The sequence below is a fragment of the Buteo buteo genome, chromosome 10 (genome assembly GCF_964188355.1).
Source record: "Buteo buteo chromosome 10, bButBut1.hap1.1, whole genome shotgun sequence".
Taxonomy (NCBI): domain Eukaryota; kingdom Metazoa; phylum Chordata; class Aves; order Accipitriformes; family Accipitridae; genus Buteo; species Buteo buteo.
The window spans coordinates 1283692-1306000 of record NC_134180.1 but is presented as its reverse complement, the minus strand read 5'-3'; the positions used below and the strand labels follow the sequence as shown (position 1 = coordinate 1306000).

At 48.9% G+C, this 22309-nt stretch overlaps 1 protein-coding gene across 1 annotated transcript in view; it reads right to left on the bottom strand.

Annotated features, from left to right (window-relative positions):
* Positions 1 to 22117, bottom strand: part of GNG7 (G protein subunit gamma 7) — a 23672-nt gene extending 1555 nt beyond the window's left edge. Inside the window, exons 1-3 of the mRNA XM_075037409.1 lie at positions 15545 to 22117; positions 3582 to 3700; positions 6 to 25 (exon numbers count right to left, since the gene is read on the bottom strand). Of these exons, the coding sequence (XP_074893510.1) occupies positions 6 to 25; positions 3582 to 3700; positions 15545 to 15632 (227 nt within the window). The 5' untranslated portion in view covers positions 15633 to 22117. The remainder of the gene's footprint in view (positions 1 to 5; positions 26 to 3581; positions 3701 to 15544) is intronic.
* Between the last annotated feature and the right edge of the window lie 192 nt (positions 22118 to 22309).

Below are 22309 nucleotides of genomic sequence, written 5' to 3'. Positions count from 1 at the left end.
TTAGCTCAGAAGATGCTTTCGAGACCTAAATGTTGCAAGAAAGCAGAAGGTTAGTCAGAATATTTGGGTGAAGGCGCAGAGCTCAGCCCACGCAGCACCACCGCTTCCCAAGCATGCCTGATGGGTGCTTGGAGGAGGAGGAGGCAGGACTAGACTCCCCCGAGTTCTGTGGGGAGGAAGAGACCAAACTGTGGTTCAGCTTTTCGTAACAGAAGCTTAATGGAGATGGTGACAAATGAAAAGGGGAAATGGACATGTAAGGTCTGACATAAATAAAGGGATGAGTATGGGAAAAATACTGCCAGCCGAGAGCAAGAGATTTTTAAGAAGATATTATTGTCCTCATTTTTAAGGGCTTTGGGATAAAAACAGAAAGGAAAAAAAGCCTGCTTGAGAGTGGCCATCCTCTGATGTTAAAAATGGAGGTTTTGAAACCATTAGAAATTATTACTTAAGGCTCTGCTAATTTTAGTTCAAAGACACCTTCTGGGAACTGAGAGCCCAGAGCAGCCTGGCAGAGAGGGGACCATGGTGGTGGGCGAGCAATGCGGCTGCACCCTCTGGCAGCGAGGAGGACGGGAGGCATGGGGAGAGTCCAGGCAGGGAGGTGCCAGCAGCTCTGGAGACCAACAGCAGCCCTTTTTTTTTTTAATTAACTTAATAGCTGGTTGAACATAAGGCAAACACAAAACATAGACGCAACGAGACCACATCTGGAAGGCCCAGATGTGACCTGTTGTAGCTGCAGAGTCTTACAGCAGCGGTTCCCTTCCTGGGATCTCCGTGGCCGCTTGGCACCGTGGCGATTCACCCCTCTCAGCCGAGCAGAGCTATGATTTAGGGGGTCTGCCGCTCTCATCGCGGCACTACCGGGGGTCACCACACTCTGCAGCCTTGCAGAGGATGCTGCGGCACACAGCCAGCACCTCGGCAGCTGCCGCCTGCAGAGCAATGCAACCTGCCCAGCAGGAATGTGCAGTCGTGTGCCATCATTATGAAACCTTTCAGCAGCAACCGAGAGCGCACAGTGAGGAGGAGAAACAAAACCCCGGTTCTCTGCAGCTTTGGGCAAACCGCTTCATCGGTGCTTCCACACCACAGGGTGGGCATCCTTCTCCTTTTTTTGGTGTCTGCTGGAAAGGCAGGTCCTGAGACTGCATCAGACAAGGTGCTTTTGTGGGAGTCTCTAGGTATTATTGCAATAGTAAGTATTAAAGTCTTAACCAGTAATGAACACTTCAAATGAACACCAACTGCTGCTGGCCTGCACTTAAACATACTTATCACATACGTTGGGATCCAACAGCATAACTGCTCTGCAGAGAGACAAGGTCAAGGCTCTGCCTTAAACCTATTACTCCCATAAGACAGTAATTACTCCTAATCTCAGAGTAAAGAAGCAAGGGGAAAGAGATTAGCTCGCTGGCAGCACGGCTGAACCTGTTATGAGAGCAAGTGGCCTGGAAACCTCTGCACACCTCTTAAAGCTTCAGCCATGTCAGTGAAGGGAAGGATGAGACAGACGCAGTCGCTAGAAAAGGCCTGGCCCTTCTCTAGCAGATGTATGGGCTGCTCGGGCTCGGGAGGAGGAAAATGGCAGCGCGGTGGCAGGGCTCTGCTTCGACTGCAGCGTCGGGTGCTCCATCAGACCTCGCGGGGAGGAATTGGAGAGCATTCCTCACACTGCTGTTCTCGCTGCTGTTAACAGCTCACGGGGCAGCCATTCCCCTCATCTCAGAAGTGTATTAGCTTGTTTATCTGCAGGCAAATGTGTGTCTCACCGACCTCAGCTGCGAGGTTCGGCGAGCAGGAGCTGAAGGGGCGAGCACTCTTTTGACACTGTACTTAGGAGCTGGCTGGCTTGGCTGGCACGCTCGCTCGAGAGCTGGGTTTGCGGATCACAACTCTATTGAAAGCTTGCCCAGACAGCACGTCTTCTCCACCCTGCCTAAATAGCAGCGTGTTGTGGTCCCACCATTGTTGTTCTTTCCCAGCAGAGCATTTAAGATAGTCACAGCTACAAAGGTCGGTAAGCATACACACACCCTCCTTCCTACTCGGCGTACACCGTTTGGGATCCTGGAGCTGAGACACAGTAATTCTTAGGAGAGTCAGCAACGTCTGTGCTGGGGGAAGACCTGTAATTTATTTTGTCTTCCCTAAAATGGCCTCGCTGATGGGTGCATCACTGGAGTCTGGAAAGTGGTGGCCCTAAAAACAGCTACAAAACCTCATGGCTTTAAAAAAACCCCAGATATTCAAAGCAGCAGCAGCAGCTCCTGTACATCAAAACCGGAGATGACGGAGGACCTGCTCCTGCAGAAGTACCAGGGACTGAAAGTTGAAAAACCCATTCTTTGACCAGGAAACCAAAATAAAAACTATCAGGTGGATAGATACCTATGCATTTTACAGTATTTCAGTTTCACTGTGCCTTTCATCACCATGCACGGGGGTTTTCTTTGCACGACTTACTGACAAATGACTTTCCATGAACAGATCTCATCTCTCTCCTCCTTCTGACCCCCCAGGGAGTTTCTCAGAGGGATGGGCAGCAGAGCAGCCTGACCACAGCCTGCCCGAGCCACCCTGCCGACCAAGGCTGGCAAAGTCCAGATGCGGGCAGCAGGGCTGCAGAGCTGGGTGACAAGCGCGGTTCCTCTGTGGCTTAAGAGGCGTAAATTCAGAGAATGCCTCGGGGTGTCTTGCTCACAGAGCTGGGACTTGCTGCCCACATGCTAATATTTGTCTCCAGCAAAGGCTGCTCTCCAGAGCTCACGTGGCCGAACGAGCCTGGGTACTGCAATCACCAAGCCGGTTCCCAGAATAGAGTGAAAGCTCCTGGAGGACCCAGTCTCTGACTCTCAGGGGATGCTGTGGCTGCAAGCACGTTACCTGCTCCAACCCCCCAGCACCAAAGGGAGCTTTATTTCTGGGGCTCCTTTGCTGCCCCAGCAGATTGCTGGTGAGCCAGCACGCAGCTGAGAATAGACTCCAGTTTGCTATCCTGGACAACTGCAGCACAAAATTAACTTTCCCTAGTTCTACCATAAACATGCCTCAAACCAGAGTGAAGGCGTGCCACCATCCTTGTTCATTTGCAAGAACTGGGAATAGCAGCAGCTGAGAAATAACTGTGCAGGCAGTGACTTTCAGAGAGAAACTGCACATGGACAGTGAAGCCATCCTGCAAAAAAATGGGGAAACAAGACTGGAATGCACATGAGCATGCCCAGCAGAGCTTTGCTGTGTCCAGCCCCTGCAGCTTCAGTGCCTTCACAGGTTGCAGGTGCCCAGCTGAGCCCCAGGAGTTTACTCCAGTGGCTGGTCTGCCCTTGGATCGCATGGGCACCTCTAAAACCTGGGAGAGGCTGCCCAGGCTGTGACCTTACCTCCTGCTAGGAGCAGTGCCTGTAGGAAGGGGTCCCATGTCGAAATGCTGCAGTATCTGAGCCGGAGACATTGCAGCAACATGCACGTGCTTGGGGAAAACCCAAAGCACTTGCCCAGGGACCTTTCCCACTCTGTCCCTCCCCACCCCAGAGCGGCACATATCCTGCTGCTCCAGCTCCTGTGCTCACCTTGATCCTCTCGATGCCGGCTTCAATGCGGAGCTGCTCCACCAGCTTCCGGGCCTGCGCTATGTTGTTAGTTGTTGACATTGTCTGCCATCGGCTCCAGGCCCCAGCACGTGAGAATACTGCAAAACAAGGAGGGGGGAGAGGGGGGGTTGGCATCATGCAGCATCTTGGAAAGGATTGCGCACTGTGTCCTCACCAACAGCCACGTGCAAAGGGCTTCCACAAGCTCTAAACTGATGACACCAACTTAACGCTTCCTGATTTTGCTTCAAGTTCTCCTTTCCTTTAAACAGCACTCTTGGTGCCCTCTTTTCAGGCTTTTTTTTGATTAAAAAAAAACAAACAGAAACTTGCCGACGAGAGGGGAAAAATGAAACTTTTTCTGTAGAAAGTCTTGCCAAACACATTCAACTCATTGACTGGAAAAGCGAACAGCAATTTTCCAGCCCATGTAACCTGCCATGCACTGCTTGCAGCAAGACAGGCGGGGGAAGGTGGACGGGGACGCTGCTCGACCGTGACCACACACAGCTCCTGGATGCTCACCTCACTTTTCATCTGCTCGTTGCACCGCTGCCTTCGTCCTGTCCCAACTCCTGTGTCAGGATTTCCTCTGCACAACGAGGCTCCGAGCAGCAACTAGAAACGCTTGATACTGTACAAACTCAGATCTATTCTATTTATCCATCATTTTTCAAATTATGTCCCTCAAAAGAGTAGAGTAAGAAATTAAATAAGAGCAACAGATGGTCCCAGGCTAGGTGGAAAGCCGGGGCTCAGGGAAAGGGCAGAGGTTTCTCAGATGCCAAAGCACTGTATGGAAGCAGGGGAGAGGCAGTGAGGCACAGACAGAGACACGGGCGAATATGAAAGCACAAGAGGCATCGATAGCTCATGTCTAAACAAACATTCCACAAAAATGGTGCAAAATAAGTGCCTGGCTGAACATGGAAACGAGGAGAGCACCGCAGGGCAAGCCAGAGCCAGAGCGGAGTAGGACTGGAGCTTTGCCGAAGCATAACCCCTTTCTGTGCACCAAGTGTCCGGTCTCTGAGGGTCTCGCAGACCCTGTCCAGCTGCCAAACTCTGCACCCATCCCTGGCTGTGCTGATTGTAGGGCTTTAATGTACTTGTCACTCAGCCGGGTGCAACCTGCATGTGGTGCCATGTCCCTGCAACTGCCACACCACAGCCGGGCGCCCCGGCAGGGAGAACGCAAGCAGTTAAACAACCTTCCTCGAAATTCAAAAGCAGCAACTGAAGAAGTTTGTCTATGAGACCAAAATAATCCATCATTGTCACTCGGGCTGGACCAGTGGGGCAGCAGCCAGGGCTGCGGCATGCCAGAGGGCAGCTCTGGCCACACCGTCTGAGCCGGACTGCCTTGGCCAGACACTGTTCTCAGGTCATTTCTTTATGATCATCTCCGTGGGGCTGCTGCAGGGGTGTCAGGGAAAAGTCACTTCCTTGCCCTGCCCAGCAGTGACTCAGTCCCTGACCATTCAATAACGGTGGGGAATAGGGGGAGAGGGCCGCAGCGAGTACCACCTCCCACCTCCCGCCGCCTGACAAACCATTAGATGGTGCTGGGAGAAGGAAAGAGCCAAAGCAAACACGGGGTCAGGTACCAGCGGCGCTCCCAGCGCCCCAGCCAGCCGCCCACTGCAGCCCTTCTGTGCTAGCTTTAATTAGAGACTCCTTCAGTCTTCTCCCCAGGACCGGCAGCTTCAAAGCAGATGCTGAACTGCTGCCTTTACTGGGGGGAAGAAAGGGGGGAGTGTCTGCCGCATCTAAAATCCTAGCAGACTTGAGCTGTCTTGCCTATGTTTAGACATTAAGGGAGTTTATTCCAGACCACAACGGCACTCTCAGGGATTATTTTGCTTGGCAGCAGCATGCAACGTGCGCTGCACTTTCCAATCCCTGAACAGCACTCAGCTTCGTTTGCAACACCAAATGCTGTGGGAGAAAACAAACGGTGCTTCAACCAGTGTTAGCAACTCCACCATGGGACTATTCCCTGAATTAGCAGGGTTATTCAGAAATCTCCACCTCTCCAGTCCTGGAAGATGTTAGTCAGGGCGACATGGGAAGCCACGCTCTTGAAATAAAGTCTGGTACTGTGGAAACTGGGAGAAGGAAGCAGGCTGGCCCCAGGGGAAGGATCCTCTCTTGCTCTGATTTGAAGCACTCCAAAATAGTGCCAGCAGCATTAGGATTGGGGAAAAGCTCTGTCTCAAAGTCAAGCTCTTTCTAAATCTGTACCGTGAACTTGAAAGACCTCCCTACTGCAAATAGTTCACTCATTGACGAAACAATTGTTCACCTGGATAAAGAGTTAGCAGGCAGCTGGAGGAAAAAAAATATAAGCAATCAGATATAATTTATATTTGCAGCAGCACAAGATCACCTGCTTGTACTTTCCCAGCTTCCTGTTTATGGAACAAGGCTGATGAATCAGTCGAGGGCAAATTACTTAAGGGAACTTCTGCTTCTCCTGCAGCATGGGGACATGCACAGCCCATGTCCCCATCCCCACAGTTCGTGCTGCACAGGGGACACCAGCCTGGCTGAAGGAAGGATGCGTTTTACTAAATACAGCATGGAGAGAGTCCTGCTGCGTGGCAGGAATTATCAAACTAGTGTCTTAAAAGTCCCTGGCAAGGAGAAGAAGTTTTACTCCCCACTCTCCCTGTAGCCCGGTTTCACGGAGTCTTTGTAAAGCGAAAGCAACACTTGTAAATCAGAAATGATGCTTTACTTGGGTCATTACAGCATCAAAGCAGGCAGTCACCTGCCTTCCTCTGCCCCTGTGCTGACAACCGCTCTCCAGCTCACCACCATCATCTGCCATCCAGCGAGACCCTGCTTCGCCTACGGCAGCAATGCACTTTGCCTCTCCCAAGCGTAAAAAGCAGCATCAATCGCCACCGAGCACAGGGTTAGCAGCTTTATAGCAACAAAATCCGCAGCAGCAGCTTCTACTTCCTCCTCAGCCGCCATCACCCAGCGGCGACGGCGCAGGGCTCCCTGCACGCCGCGCTGACGACACAGTTCCTCTTAACAGCACTTTAAATTTCCAAGTACAACTTTCAGCAGCCGAGCTCTCAGAAAGGTCAAAGGGAGATTTGCTGGATGCAAAATCCTCCTCCAGCTGCAGCCAAGAGCAGCTGCTCATCCTGTGCACCCCTAAGGCTCCTCGGTGGCTCCCGGTCCAGACCTGCCGAGCCAGGTCGGCGCGGCTGTTGGCGCGGGTTGGATCAGCACCGGCACTGCAGCCGCATGGTCCCAGGCTCCGCAGAGCTGCAGCGGGACCTGCATCACTGTCGAGTCCGGGCTGCCCGCATGGGTCAGGTAACCCGGCCACACTCCAGGACTGCTCTGCCCGGCGGGAGTTTAAAACTGGCTTCTGTTACCTTGGCAAATAATTAACTAAGCGCGTCATTAGCAACTGGAGACCATCAATACAAAAGATGCAGTGGGCTGCTGTGTGGCACACAAAGGGCGTCCTCGGGATTTGTCAGAAGCCAAAACAAACTTTAAAGATGTCATTCAGCAGACTTATAGGGGTGTGTAAATAACTCGTGAGGTAAAGGTATTTGGAAAAAAGCCACGCAGAAGTACGCAGAGTAAAGCAGAGTAAAGTATGTGATGCAAATCAGGATGACATGCAGGATGCAGCTACGTCGTCCCTTTTCCAATCTTTATGTTTGAAAGAAATCAGCATTTTGAAAAGGATGGGGAGGCGACGTCTGCAGCTGGGCCTGGGGAGGAAGCGCAGGACAGTCAGGACACCCAGCTCTTGTGCACATCCTCCTGCCTCTGCCCTGTCATCCGACTGCGGAGAAATAAACCATACAGCCAGGCTTCCTTCCTGCAAGGCAGGCAAAGCCTTCGGTGTTTGGCCACGACCGACCTCCTCCTGCCCCTGCCCGTGGAGAGCAGCCAGCGCCTGGCCAGGGCAGACTTCTCCTTTCCTGGTATCTACTCATGACTCTGCAGAACAACATGGCCACTCGCATTTCGCTGAGTCACGAATGGGCATCATTCAGCAGGAAATAAATCTTCCCGCATCTTTGCCAGAGCACCTTCTGCCCTCCCAGCTAATCCATCTTCCACTTCTCCCCAGCAGCATTCCTGGGAAGGGCAGCGCTGCACAGAGAGGACAACCCAGTTTTTGGAAACAACTCTTATTGCGTTAACGCAACGTTAACTCAGCGTGCATTTTTCACGCTGTCATGTAAGCAATTCCAGGAGGGCTGAAGTCATCAGACAGTCTTGCAACTCTTTGGGCTGCCGTCCCTGTTCCTCCAGCAGTGGAGTGATCTGGCAGGCAGCTGCAGATCCCAGATTGCAGAGGTATTAACAGGGCTCGGGCTGCAGCAAGATTTCACACCTATGTGGTTGTAGGATGGCATATGAAAAACACTGCTGCAGTAAGTTGAAAATTAATAAAAATTATGAGAACACAAGAACATGGGCAGTGATATATTATCCAGTGGTGTTTCAAGGTCAATGCCAACAAAAGCAGCAGTGAGGGAGGGTTATGAAACCTTGCAACAAGTAAACAGGGAGCCAGGGGTGCAGGCGAGGGACCGAGGAGACTCAAGAATGAAGCAAACAAGTCCCGAGTTATGATTTGGCTGCAATGCAAACATCCCGTGAGTACTTCTGCCTATTTTAGGAAGAGCACTGGAGGACAGAGTCCCAACAGTTAAGTCAGGACAAATTCTGGAACAATAAGGATTTGCTGTTTTAAACTGGTTTGCATCCTGAAAGCGGGTCAGGATGCTTGTAACTGTGTCCTGCATCAGCTCAGTCTTTGACTCAAGAACAACCACAAATGCCCTCTTCTAGATCAGGTTTAATCATTAAACAAAAGAATTTAAAGGATCACAATAAGTATTACAAAAGCAGATTTCTTGTGTTCACATTGCTCATACACCCTCAGCAAAAAAGGGTTTTTCAGTGTTTACAAAGCAGGGTGCATCAGGCAGCATATTACTATTGGTACTCCAATGTTTCCATTGAGGCAAGCATGAAAAGGGTATTTACATGGGACCATTTGCACTTTCAGTACTGACTATCTGTTCTGCACAGCCCTCTGACGTCAAAATAGGACTGACTTATGACTACGGAGTAGGCACCTCCGCCTCTCACAGAGGTTTTCTTTTTCATAAGCTAATTCTTTGTGTACCAGGTAGATTGCAAAGGTAATGATTTGGGCTACTTTAGTGGGAAAAAAAACCCCAAACCAGCACAGCTCCTGAGTCAAAAGCGTGCAGCAACAGCGGTGACAGTAGTGCTGGCTCTGACAAGCTGTGACTCAGCACAAGCTCCGTGTCGAAGGAGACGCCTCCTCCGTCGAGCATCTTGGTCTGGCTCCGAGCAGGGCTTTGCCCGCTCAGCCCTTTCATCCATTTCCCAATCCTGTCCCAGCGGCATTTCCCGGCTGCGCTCGGAGGTGAAGGATCACAGAGTCCCGTGGCACGCAGCAAGGTTGCTGCCGGACGGGGCTCAGCACCCCGCACTTTGCTCCATCCCACGAGATGCATGAAGGGATCCTTCATCTCACCCTGCCCTTGGCGCCGCACCGAAACGTTACAACAGGATCCAGGTCACGAGGATGAAACTGCCACCCTTGGCATCACGGCGTTCCGAGAAACCAGGCTTGCCTTAGCACGCCTCTGATCTGCACCTTGCGAGATGTACGGCGCTGTGCTGCAAGACTGACACCCAAAACTCTTTAATCATTGACTCGGCACAAAACCCTTTCTCTTTTATGCAATCGGTGCCACCTGCACGCTCCCACCCGCAGCCTGTCCAGCTGAACGGCAGGAAGCATTACGCTAGGAAAGAAATATGCACTGATCCCTCTAGTTTCTGAATTCTTCCCATACTTCTCATAGCTGGAAGCAGCCACTCCTAGCAGGCTAAATAAACAAGTGAACATCTGAGTAACTGCCGGAGTTATGCTTTGTCTTGCCCCCCGCCCCCAGATAAAAAAACCCTATGAGACTGGTGCTTGTGGATGTCCCTGGGCTCGAGCTGCCCGATGGAAAGCACCGGGAGAGCACGCCTGCAGCAGTCTGTGCGGCTCACACCCCAGCCAGGCTGGCTGGAGCATCATCTTCCAGCCATCGTCCCATCATGGAGCCGGTGGGATGAGGTACCAGGGTACACTGTGCTGATGAAGGGATGTGGGGAGATGGTTGGGGTAGGAGGACGCGCTCCTAGATCTCAGCCTTAACCAAACTGTGCTTGTAAAGAGCAGCCCAACCGTCACCAGCATTTCACCGCAGCACAGCACGCACGCATTTGCTGGAGGGCGAAACGTCCTGCACCACTGAGATGGCACCAACTTTAGACCCACAGAAGTGCATAAAACCATCTCCCATGCGATCACGGGCAGCGCTGGATCAGCAACCTTGTCTGGCAGCCCGAGGGCATCCGACCCCAGCTGGAGAAGCGAGCTCCCCCAACACACAGCCTGCCATGCTCGGAGACCGAGCAACCAAGGGCCCACATTATCCAGCAGCTCCCTCCCAGGTAAAAGCCCGCAGCCCCTCTGCCGAGGCTTTGGACCGGGGCCAGGCGCCCGCCGGCAGGCCCTGGCACGGGAGCGGAACAACACGCACCTCGCCGGAGCGATCCCGCGCCGAGCCCTGAGCCTGGCTGGTGCCAGGAAAGGGAGGGGGGGACGAAGGGGGAGCCTGAGACTGGTAACCCAGTGTAAACCCGCTCAGTGGTTACTGCTTTTAAAGATGACCTCATGCTTTTTTGGAACAGAAAAAGGCTGTTAGGGCAATGGCATTTACTCCTTGTCTGGGCAGAACAAAGCAGGCTCCATTTTTCTTTTACACTTCCTGCATCAGTAGCTTAACAGCTGAATGAGCTATTGAATTTTTTCCTGAGTGCAGCAATTTTTTCTTTTTTTTTTTTTTCTTCCTCCCTTAAGACCTCCAGATTTCTATGGCATGGGACAATACTTGGGGAGAGCACAGTGAGGAGCTCGGCCGATGAGCCACCCCAGGATGGAGAAACGCTCCTTAAAGAGGCAGTGGCGGGAAGCACTGGGCTTCGCTCTGCCTCTTGCTCAAGGCGAGGGTTTATCCGCATTTCAGTGTTGAAACAATCCAGCTTATTTTCCACACCTTGTTCTGCATCACCTGCAGCTTGACCAGCATGATGAGCACAGCACGGGAGAGCGGCAGGGACGCCAAAGCATTTCACTTTAGCAGTAAACAAGTTACCGAAGTGCCCGTAAGCTTCTTTAGATTTGCAAAACGTCCCCTCACGCTGTCCCTCCCCAGATAAATTACAGCCTCCTTACAACAGGTTGTAACTAGGCCACGTATTTTAAGATATTTCATGTCCCTCCTGCAGCCATCAGCAGCTCCTGCCTGGCAGTGACAGACCTTGTGTGTCAGATACAGCTCTGTCTTTACCAGAAGATCCATTAATTGCTGAAGTATTTTGTCTCTTGAACTGCTCTAGTTGCAAACTGGCCAAGGATTTTGGAAGGAGAGAGCATCCCTAGAGACATGTAGCTCCATTTCCTTCCCATTAAAGGCAATGATTACCTGGCTGAGAGAGTGTGAAATCCTGCAGGACACATCTGCCAGCTGCAGAACATTCAAGAGACCTTGTTTCCAGGGTAGCCTGAAGCCCCCCCCCAGTTAGCTCATGCTGTCGTATTAGGTCTGGCTTGAAACTCCCCCTTCTCTCCAATTTATCTGCAGCAGCTTTGGTGCCAGCTGGGTGGAGACCTCTGGCAGGGCTGCCACGGCAATTACACACCATCACCACCCCAGTGCTGCAGATCGTGTACCCTGAGTCACTGCCGCACATTCCAACCTTATTTTTAGACCACGCACTTAAAAAAAAAAAAAAAAAAAGAAAAAGGCAGCAGAGTGCAAAGGTATTTACATCAGTTGTTACCTGGAGCCATCACCCAGAGGCTGTAACACAACCAGCAAGGCACTGGGTTTGAAATGCAAAGCCAGATGCACTTTCTCCTTGGCTTGTGAGCGTAGGAGCCGCAGATGCATTCGTGGTGCATGGCAGAACCGGCTGCAACAGCAACCATGCAGCCAGGCAGCCTGAGGGTGAGCAGCAGGTTCCCTGGAGTGATCTGGCTACCCCCTCCTGAAGGTCTGGAGCCACCACTGGGCTCGTGTCTTAGTCCACGGTACAATACAGATGGCTAGACACATAATAAACGCTCCACCATGTAATTTAAACTAGGAACCAAAGCTAGGCTTTAGTCAAGGTGCTTAAGGGCTGTTATGAGTTGAGGGTAGTAAATAAATCAGAACTTGCACTGCAAAGTCTGCCCTGTCCTCATCCTTCCTGCATTTCTAGTCAGTGCAGTCACAGATCAAGTACAGAGGGGAAAACCAGGTCCCTGCACGCAAGCAGCAAGTGCTCACAGCTTTCGCAGGAGCACTGCTACGAGAATTAGGCCACAAAATTTCATGGTAGCTACTCATTCCCCGCATGCTTCAGAGCAGCTGTAAAACCCGGAGCTCTCAGCCAGCAGTAGCAGCAGTTATTCAGGAAGGAAGGAAGGATGGGCAGAAAAACAGAACAAGCTCCAACGCTGGTTTCAGTTGCCTGTGCAGGTGTGATCTGTGCACGAGCAGCTCCAGTGCTGCTGCAGAAGCCACCACTGCTTCTACAGAGGGAAAACTGCAGCTCGCTCTGGCAGGACCCAGCGCTGCACCCCAAAACCTCTCAGCCCTGGCCCAGCCTTACGGGCTCTCACTTCGAATCTGCTCCTTTCCAGTCACCTGCAGCTTCCACTCCTACTTCTCAGTGCCTGAGATGACTAAGCTGTATAAACACCATTCCTCTGCTTGCAGAAACCATCACAAGAACTCATGAGCCCCCCAACACCCTGGATCTCCTCCCCAGCATGAATGCCTTCTCTTCAGATACATAGAATGGAGAACTTCCTCCCTGCTCTTCAAAATCAGGTTGTAAATTCCTGTACTTCAAGCACCACTTAAAATCTGCTGCTCCACAACTGTCTCAGCAAAATGTTAATCACTTCTGTGAAGATTTTTAAACTCAAGGATGTTTATGATCTTTTAAGTAAATAAATGCCCTTCAAATATCTTCATGAAATGCAAGCTAACCAATTCTGTGATCTTGCCCAAAGAAAAGAGATGGAAGAATGAGTACTTCACACAGAGCACTGAAATGAAGGGTGTTATTTGTAGTCTGGCTTGTTGAAAATTGCCCGCTGTCAAGTCCTGGAATATTTGTGCTTTGCTCAAGCAATGCTCAAGTGCAGGTGGTGTCACAGACAAAAACCCCCAGCTAGGCACCCATACTTTTTTTCCAAAAAGGAAAGGAGTAACACTGATGTTTTATGAGTTATTGCAAGGAGTAACACTGATGGTTTAAAAAAGACTGTGTTAGTATATGTCTTAGTAACAGCAAAACTAAAAATACATTGATCTGTCCTTGCAGCTCCTGCAAGGAAAGCACACAGCTTTGCTCTAGCCTTCCAGCAGCAAACCCACAATACCAGCATACCAAACCCCAATCATCCCACTAAAAGCAATGAGTCCTTCTTCACGGCTTTGCTAGTAAGTTGTTATTCTCATAGGCAATCATTTTGGAGACGATTAGGCTAAGTTTTCAGCTCCTTGAGTCCAGAGATTGCCCTGGCTATGGTTACAATTCCAACTCAGGCTTGTGTCTTCAATTATGGGCTGAAAAGAGGTACCGTCTTACTGATTTCAGTGGGCAGATTGAGAACTAAATATGTATATCCTGGCTAGACTACTGTGGAGTTTGTCCTTGTCTGGGAGGGCTTGATAGCAGCTCCACATTCAACAGCAGGGTATAAAGACTAAGCAGGAAGCTGGGCTGTATCATGGCACAGGAGTATTAAGTTATAGAAGGAGATAAAAGAAAGGGAAGTTTAGGCTGAATATTGCAAAGCTTCCTGAGAATTTCCCATCGCTCCCAAGATCTGAGCTGGGAATGGCTGCAAGCATCAGCACTCAAGACATTTAAAGCAGGCAGGGGAAGTTTTAACATGGCACAGCATTTCATTCCCTTCTTTACTGAGCGTACAAAGGCTCTTCCAGCTGCACCATAAGATCACATGAATTTATCGGCCTCATGTGCAAAAGTTACTTCATCGTGAGATCAGCAGATTTTATGGCATCAGCCATCACACAGCTGAGCGAGCAGCCTGCAGCCAGCCCGGCAGTTCCCTCTGCTGTGCAACTCCTTAGGTGCTGAGTGGGTGGAAAGGTTATGAAATGACTTTTGAGTTTTCTACAGATAAGCAAATGCCCAAAGAGGGAGAACCCTCTGACTAAAGCAGCCACATTCATCTTCCCCCAAACCTGAAACACAGTACCAGCTTAAATACCAAGCAGATGTGATGCTCTCATCTTCAGGTGTAAGCAGAGGAACAAGCAGATGTACCCAGACCTGCACACCACAATTTGAACAGACAGTGCAAGGGAGAACGACTGCCAGTCACCCCAAAAACACTGCTGCAAAAAGCCCACCCTGTTTTACAGTGGAGACCCTTTGGTCACTAGTATTTGTGTCCACACAGTTTCCTCTTTTACATGCTACCTTTATTGCTGCCCAATCCCAAGCTTTTCAGCACAGTTTAAGAGCAAGCCTCCACTTTCTACCTAGGAGACCCAAAACCAGGCTACGTTGGAAACGCTAAAAGGAGATGCCAAGCTCTTTTGTAAAGGAAAAGGAAAGAAAACGGAGATGAGGGCACAGGTCTGAGTCAGCTGGCAGAGGTGCTGTGTTTTGGTGGAGAAAGAAGCAGCGAACTTCCCTGTCATGCATGGCCACTAAAAGAAACAAGTCCCTGGCGTATCTATACTCTCAAGTCACCATAATGCCCAGATAAAATTCTGTTGTTTAAAAGTTATCTTATCACAGGAATAAGTCTCTTTCCTGAGACTCCTAAACAGCCAGTATTTTCCTGTGCCACACAAGCATTCAGACAAATTCAAAGCCACCTCTCTGCTTGTAATCTGTGAGCAGAATGCTTTTAGTTTTTATTATCTCAAACTTATTTTGCTTCTCCCCACAATAGGATCACATGTTCAGCAAGAAAGTTAGCCACATAGAATTTAAGGAAGATTACAAGAAAACTCTAAAATAAGAATTCAAGGCAAATACTGTGAGGACTAGCCTTTATTAGGAGCATTGTGCCAATTATAGTCTCTATTCACCAGAAGATACTGGGACTTATGCAGGGCTTCAGAGAGCGGTTGTGCTGAGCAAGCCCGGCAGAGCATGTTTATTGAACTTCACACAGCTCTGCGTGCAGGGGATGGAAAGGGCAAGGAGCTTGGTTTCAAGTAACTTCAAGTTTTCATTGTGGAAAGAGTGTTTGGTGGGAATTACATCAGAACCGCAAGCTACAATATACTCATTGTATTGCTTGGCATAGCTTGCTCAACGCTTCTTGAGAAGATAGGGAACTGGTAAATAATCAGGGTAACATAGCTGTTATGGACCTTCCCAGCACAATATGCCCCTCAGCTACCTTTTCTTGTGTTATGGAAAAAGAAACAGGGTTTGTTCACTACATTGACTGTAGCTATTATACCTACGTGCATTCAAATCGCATTTCAAAGTAGCTAAAAATAACTTTCCAACCACTGTTAAAGCAAACAGCAGTTTACCCTTGTTTCATTGTTTTCAGCCCGTCTGCAGTGACACTTTGAGCCGAGTATCCTGCCCCAGCAGGATCAAGCTCAAATAACCAGATGAGCAATCCCTCGAGCTGCCACGGAGGGTGTTTTCCCCTCAGAACCGGCGCTGACCCAACGCCGCAGTTACAGTCAGCGGGGAGGCGGCACGTAGAGACCAGACATCTGATCCCACACATGTGTGAATAAGCCTGGAAGCAGAATTCACTGTAATTTAACCTTTTATGACTTTTATACACACACACACACACAGACCTTTCGTTACTACTCTGCAGGCCAGACTGCAGACAGCGTGGTCTGAAGCCGTTCTGATCACACCTGGTGTCACTGCAGAGATGGTCATCTGGGAGGCTTAGATGAGGTCATCTGATGCTTGGGGACAAGATATCCCACACTGAGGAACTCAGGCCATCTGCTCCAGCGTCACTCTTACTTGTTGACCTTCGGACTCCTTTATTTCCTTCTAGGCTTTTGCCTGCACTGAAGGAGTAAGAGGAGTTCAAGGTGAAGTCTCCCCCTTCAGCCCGCTTTCTGCAACGTCAAAAATCAAAATGATAAGCAGCACGGATGCCCTGTAAGGCTATGGGAATTAATTCCCTCAGCCTATGGCAGGAGATGTGCTAACTGCTCCTCAGATTTTCTTGTACCGGATTCGGTTTCATTCCAGTGTCTGCACAAGGGGAGTATTTGCAACCATCAAGCTTGGGAAGAGAGAAAAAAAAAAGCCTGAGGTTATGGCAAAAATATTTACTCAAAAATTAAATACCTTCTGTTCAAGTGCAGGAAGATAAGCGATCCTCTTTGCATGACTGTTCTGTAGGCAAGCCTCTCAGTACTGGGAAGCAGCGTTCAGCTGATGCTGAGCAAACAAGAAAAATGCTGACTAGATCGTTGATGAGCCTTGGTGTAGTGCAGAGCCATGAAGAAACCTCTTTAGGAACAAGAGCCAAAAGCATTTCGGTCTCTTTTGTGTGACTTAAGAGGCTGATACAGGGTTGGCTACAAGCACACCTAAACCAGCTTCCAAAGCAAGCATATAAATCATGGTATATTTTCAGCTGTCAGAGCATTGCTTTACACTGTGTATATTCAGAAAGCCTTTTTGAAGCCACATTATCAAAACCAGAGCATTTGCAATACTTGGCTCCTGCTGACTGTGTTTGCCACAATCAGCAGTGACTAAAAGGTTGGCCCTAAGGGCCAGATGGCGTTTGCATAATCACTGCATGTAGAAAGTTTTGCTTTTTTGTTTCCAGTCTGCCCCATTTCAAAACATAGTGATATCTTCACCTTAAGTGAAAATAAGAATGGTCTAACACTAGGAACCGCTATCTCTTTTCTACAAAGCAAGAGGAAGAGTCAACCACCCAGCCAATTAAAATAGAATTGCCTACTTCTGGGCTAACTCCTTAGTTGCTCTATCAGCTAGGTATCTCACAGCATCCAGACAACAATCCCCTAGAGGCCTTTAAAGTACATTTCTTACAAGAACTTTTAGCACATTTCAACTAGCAGAGCTTGAAACACTGACTGGCATTTGTTTCACTTTGTCAAAAACACAGAAGAGCTGGTTTTCCAGGTTCCTAAATGAGATCCTCAGTGTGAGCTGCTCATGGGAATTTTTTCCTTTGCTTTAAAACCGCAATTATTGCCAAGGAATAGCCACATGGAAACCTCTTTACTCAGTGCATTTGCTCTGGAGACATCTGGGTCACACCTGCTTGCTTTACCACCAAAGTTTTTCTGCTGTCGGTTTTGCAAATGCTTTCTACTTCTGTAGTGAAGAGCCTCCAAAGCTGGGGGTGAGGTTACTCATTGCAAATACTCTTAGGGGTAAGGATGTAAGCAGCAAAATAAACACAGTATAGCTTTAAAATCCTGAGGCAGTTTATAGCAGTTGCATCTTGAGTCAGTGAAGAAATCAGGTGCACCCGTATCTGCAGTGAGAGCTTGCAACGCCTTTCCAGTCTACATGAAACTCAAGTATGAAATGCTCACTCGCTGCTTTTCCTACAGAGTCATCTGAAAGATGCAAACGAACCTGTAAACAGTGCTGGAGTGGAGCAACAGGGGTTTCAAGGGAAAGAGACTGAAAGCAAAAATCTCTCTAGACATAATGGTGCCATCAATGAATCAAGGCAACTGTGCCCTGAAAAACACAGCGCCTAGACAGACTGTTGCTAAAGCAAGTTCAATATTGCAACACAGATTAAGTAACGCATTGACTTGACAGCCATGGGCAATATGTCCAGACACCGACTACAGACCTCAAGCAGTGAGAAAAGAGCAGTTTCCACTAACCTAACCCCTGAGAATCCTTCAGTGACCTTGAATCGAAACAAACACCATCCCAGTTCATGTTAGTATCTTGCGCGCTGACAGAGAGCTGTAAGTAGCAAGGAGGAAAGCGATTCAGGATGGAATTTAAGCAACACCTACGATCATGTAATTGCTGGGACCCTGAGCACACTGCTAGGCTGAGCTAAAGTGAACAGCCACATCCTTGTAGCACATGTGGAGGACTCGTCTTGAGTACTGCATTGCTGCATTAGCCCAGTACTGAAGAGCAAAGCAGAACATTATCACATCTGTCCAGCACCACTCCACAGCTGCAATGCTCCAAGGTTTGAGCTGGTCATGTCTGGGTATGTGCTGCACTAAATACGTACCTTTTTTGCTAATACAAACCCCAAATCCTCTGACCCCACCCAGTAATAAGCACCCCAGTGCTAACTAAGCCTCAGAAACCTGAAGTGAGGCTCTTTTCATAAGGCAGGAACCTCATCTACACTGGGAAAATTCAGACCTGTAATTCCACACTGGTACTTCTGAAAAATCACACTCTATAACTCAGTGTTAAGCAAAAACTCAAAATCTTAACTACGTGCTTCAGAAATAATTAACAGCTCAAGGTATCCAGAAGCTGGGCTGGTGTGACACTTGTTTGTGAGCTGAACTGCTCAGGGATGCTTATTCACTGCCAGCTATTGACTGTAGAAGGGACTCATTTGCATTTGGGGGCCAGCTCCCTGTAATTTCACTAGAAATGTGAGCGACCTTTTGCAGCAGAGATCTCACATGAGTGTATATACTACTGCTTTCTTCATACATCCATAAAACACACTGATACAAGAGCAGTCCTGTGACTTTCTCTAGTCATCTTGTTTTCATTACTGATGTAGCTACAGAGGGCAAAAATGATGCTCAGGAGAAATTCATAATAGGTCAGCAGAGCTGGGGGCTCCCCCTCCCTCCCTAAGTCAGCTGCAGGCAAGCAAAACCGAAGAGGCTTGCTTCCAAACGCAGATGAGGACACAGTTTGATCAGCCCGATGACTACTTCTGCACTTGTTTCAACCACCAAAGTAATTACCCTAAAAGAAAAGGCCAGTATCTCCATGTGACTGCAGCGTCTGTGCGACTGTTTTCATGCAAACCCGGGTCTTTTGGTAATACTGATGACTGCAACATCATGTGAGGGTTTGCAACAAGGAGCAACTCCTACATCGGCACTGGAATCCGCTGGGCAGACAGGGAGAGGAAGCAGAAGGTCGTTTTCTTTTGTCTCTCTTACAGGAAGAGAAGTCACGTTGGGCTGGCAGCGGTTCAGCTCTGAGCTCAGGGCTGGGACTGGGAACTGCTGGGGAAAGGCTGGGGCTGGAAATCAGGCAGAGAGGCTATAAAAGGAACTTACACACTGTGTGAAAGGGTTGTACCAGAAAGCACATGAGGGATCCGCCTTCAGGTAATGGGCAACCTTTGGCTCGCTGACTATTTTCATAGGGCTGGTGCTTATATTTAGAAGATCATCTACTAGAGGTTAGAAAAAACACAGAGATGTAAAACACTCGAACTTCCCTGAATTCATGGCATTAAGCGATTGCTGTTATGCAGGTGCCATCCTTCTCTGCTTACACTGTACTACACACCTGAGCATCGCTGGCACCCACTCACCTGCACCTCCAAGTCCCAAGGGACTGCAAAGTCAACCCTCTACCAAAATTCTGAGAATTACCCAATGGCACTTTTTGCCCCCACTTTTTATTCACATGCTGGACAAGGAACGCAGTTCTGCAGTTGCTTTAGCCCTCCATTTCTTCATGAACTCACTTGCCAGATGAAAAGAAAAATTACTTATGTGCCTGGCTGCTAAATGGAAACCGAAAGAAAGAGAAGGGCGAAAGCTTTCTTTTTGCACAACGGCAATGCAAATACTGACATCTGGAGAAGCATCGGTACCAGCAGCATCTACTCAGTCACAGAGCTGGGAGATAAAATACAGCGTCACAGACTGCAGGGCCTGAAACTGCACGTTACCACAGAAATACAGGTATTTTCTTCCAATCGTGTGTCTAAACAGGAAAACGCAGGACACTAGGAATATTTCTAATAACTTGTCAAAATGAGTCTCTAACCCAGGTGGTCCACTTCCAAATTATACCGTAAACAGATTTTGAGGCAAAGTATACCATTGAATAAAAAAATCTCTAGTCCCATAAAAGTCTCATTTAAGAAACAGATTTCCATGTACACTTGGCCAAAGCGCGACGAGCCTCCCGCCTCTCCTGGGAAGCGTGAACCTCTCCAGTCGAGCATGCCGGGCACTGGGGATGCCGGAGCAGGCACCTGATGGTGTCTCAGCATTGAGCTGCCAGCCAGAGCAGGTCCCCCGCCAGCGAGCCAGTCAGCAGCGAGCATCAGCCCCGCTGCTCCTGGGGAGGGAAGAGCCCGTCTCTGGGGGACCAACCCTTTGCACAGACAGGACTCGCCAGCTCCAGAAGCGCTTGCTCTTCTCTATACATGGACTTACTGCAAATAGCCCTCATGTGCATCCACTTTCAACCCCGAGCAAGAACGCTTTGCTCCTGTTTGCTTAATCTGCATTCAAGAAGCATGATTCTGGGGGAAATAGGTGGTCAAAACATCTTGCAGACAGAGCAAAAAACTAGTGAAAAATTACCTTCTCTAGCTGTTTGGGGCTTCTTGCTTTTATTTCTTTTTGAACTGTTAGACAATTTAGACAGTAAGGGCTCCTAAAACATTCCCATGTAAAGTTAGACCAGATGAGCCTAAATAAATGGCGAGAGATTTACACTACCCTTATGCTAAAAGCAACTAGCAGATCTCATGCCATCAATCAAGACTTTTCATTTGTGGGAGTGATGACTGACAGCGATGGCAATTAAGAAAAAGGAGCAGTCAGCCCGGTCTTCCCATTTAAATCTAGAACAAAATGCCCAACTACAACCGGGTTTAGTTAAAACCAGTATAAGGCACTTCTATTTCAGAGCAGGACTACCTCCAGATGGGGAGGTGTACTGGTACAGGCACTGGCCTGCGAGTCCACACACTCCTCAACAGCAGCAGCTTCCCAAGCAGACAAGACCTCAGGCTTTGCCTGCCCACCCCGAGATGTGCCAGACAATTACATCTCACTCCCTTTAAAGAAAGTTTACATAACAGGGACAGAAGTGCTTTTAAACGTGGTCCAAAAAAACACGTATGCTGAAAAGATATTAAAAGAGGCACCAAATTTAGATCCTGCTTTGCCTAGCAAGTGAAGAGCTTGAACAAACATCATTATCCCAGTAAAAGCGAAGATATTAAACCTTTTTTGCTTTTGATGTGATCATTCCAAGTTGAAATAAAATCCAATGCAGTGGCCTGGCCCCCAGCTTACAGCATCACCATCTCCGTCTAGCTGGCAACGCTGAGGTTGTGCATGAGGACCAGCTCCCCTCATTTCAAAACAGATTGATTCAAACTGGTACATGATGAACCCAAAGCTCAATTCAACTCCAGAGAGCAGAGACAGACTAAGGCTGGAAGGGTGCAAGTGGCCAAAGCTGCTCTTTGCGGATGACTGTGTCAAGAAATTAAAACTTAATCCAATATCACCTACTGATTTTTTCCAAGAAAAAATGGCTCAAATGGCCACAACGCATACATATCCGTTTTCCACTACTTCTGGAATATTCCTGGGAAAACAGAAGAAAGAATAAACATAAATATTCAACACAAAGGGACTGAAAAAGTCCTATTTAACACCACGCAGCATCTTCACAACGAGGAAACCAAGAAATCCCATAGTCTGTGATATCAGACACGGGGGAGGCTTACAACACGCGGTGATCTCCACCGCTGTGCCGTGCAGGTGGCTGCCTTGCACACTCAGCGTGCCGACAGGCACCCGGTGGCACTGGGTCTGGCTGGGGAAACCAGGGACCTCCTGCGAGCACCGGGTTCATCCAAACCTGGTCACACTGGCACTGATGTGGGGGGGGGCCTGGCACAGATCAGAGATGACAGACGTGATGATGAAAGCTGACGGCAGCGGTGACACTTCCCAGGACAGGAAGGTATTTGCGTGGCGAGCAGAGCCCATGCCCACGGCGCGGGCAGCGAGGGACGGGCAGATAAGGGAGAGCAGCAGCGCTGCAGGACGGGGCATTTTTCACATAGCCAGCATTCCAAGGGGAGGCCGTCGCTGCAGAAATCCCTTGTCTCCGTTAATAAAAACACATAAAAGGGAGAAAGAATGAATCAAGCTTATTTAGCCACAACAGTGAATACAATACTTCACTCGCTCCGCAGCCTTGTCTGCTGTTCAGAGACTCTGGATAGGATTGTAGTGTATTTTTTAAGGTAAAAAAGGCATCACACAAACATCTGCTCATCAGCCCCCTGCCCTCCCCACGCCTCAGCACATTCACTTATGTCAATACAGCTTATACCATGCTCGTATATTTTAAAAGGACCTGTTTATAAGCTTCGGCTCTAAATACCCAAAACAGAGTTGAAAGCTAGAAGAAAACTGGAAAACCATAACCTCTGTAGAGGCAAGTTAACCCAAACTGGAACAAATGACAGGCACCGATACAGGAACCAACGTGATTTTCTGGCTGCCCATTTTATTACATTCAGCAGTAGGGGACAGGCAACAGGAAATTTGTATCCCATGATAAGCTCACTTACAGAGGGATTAGTGGAATTTTACCAGTTTTCTAAGTCATTTACACAA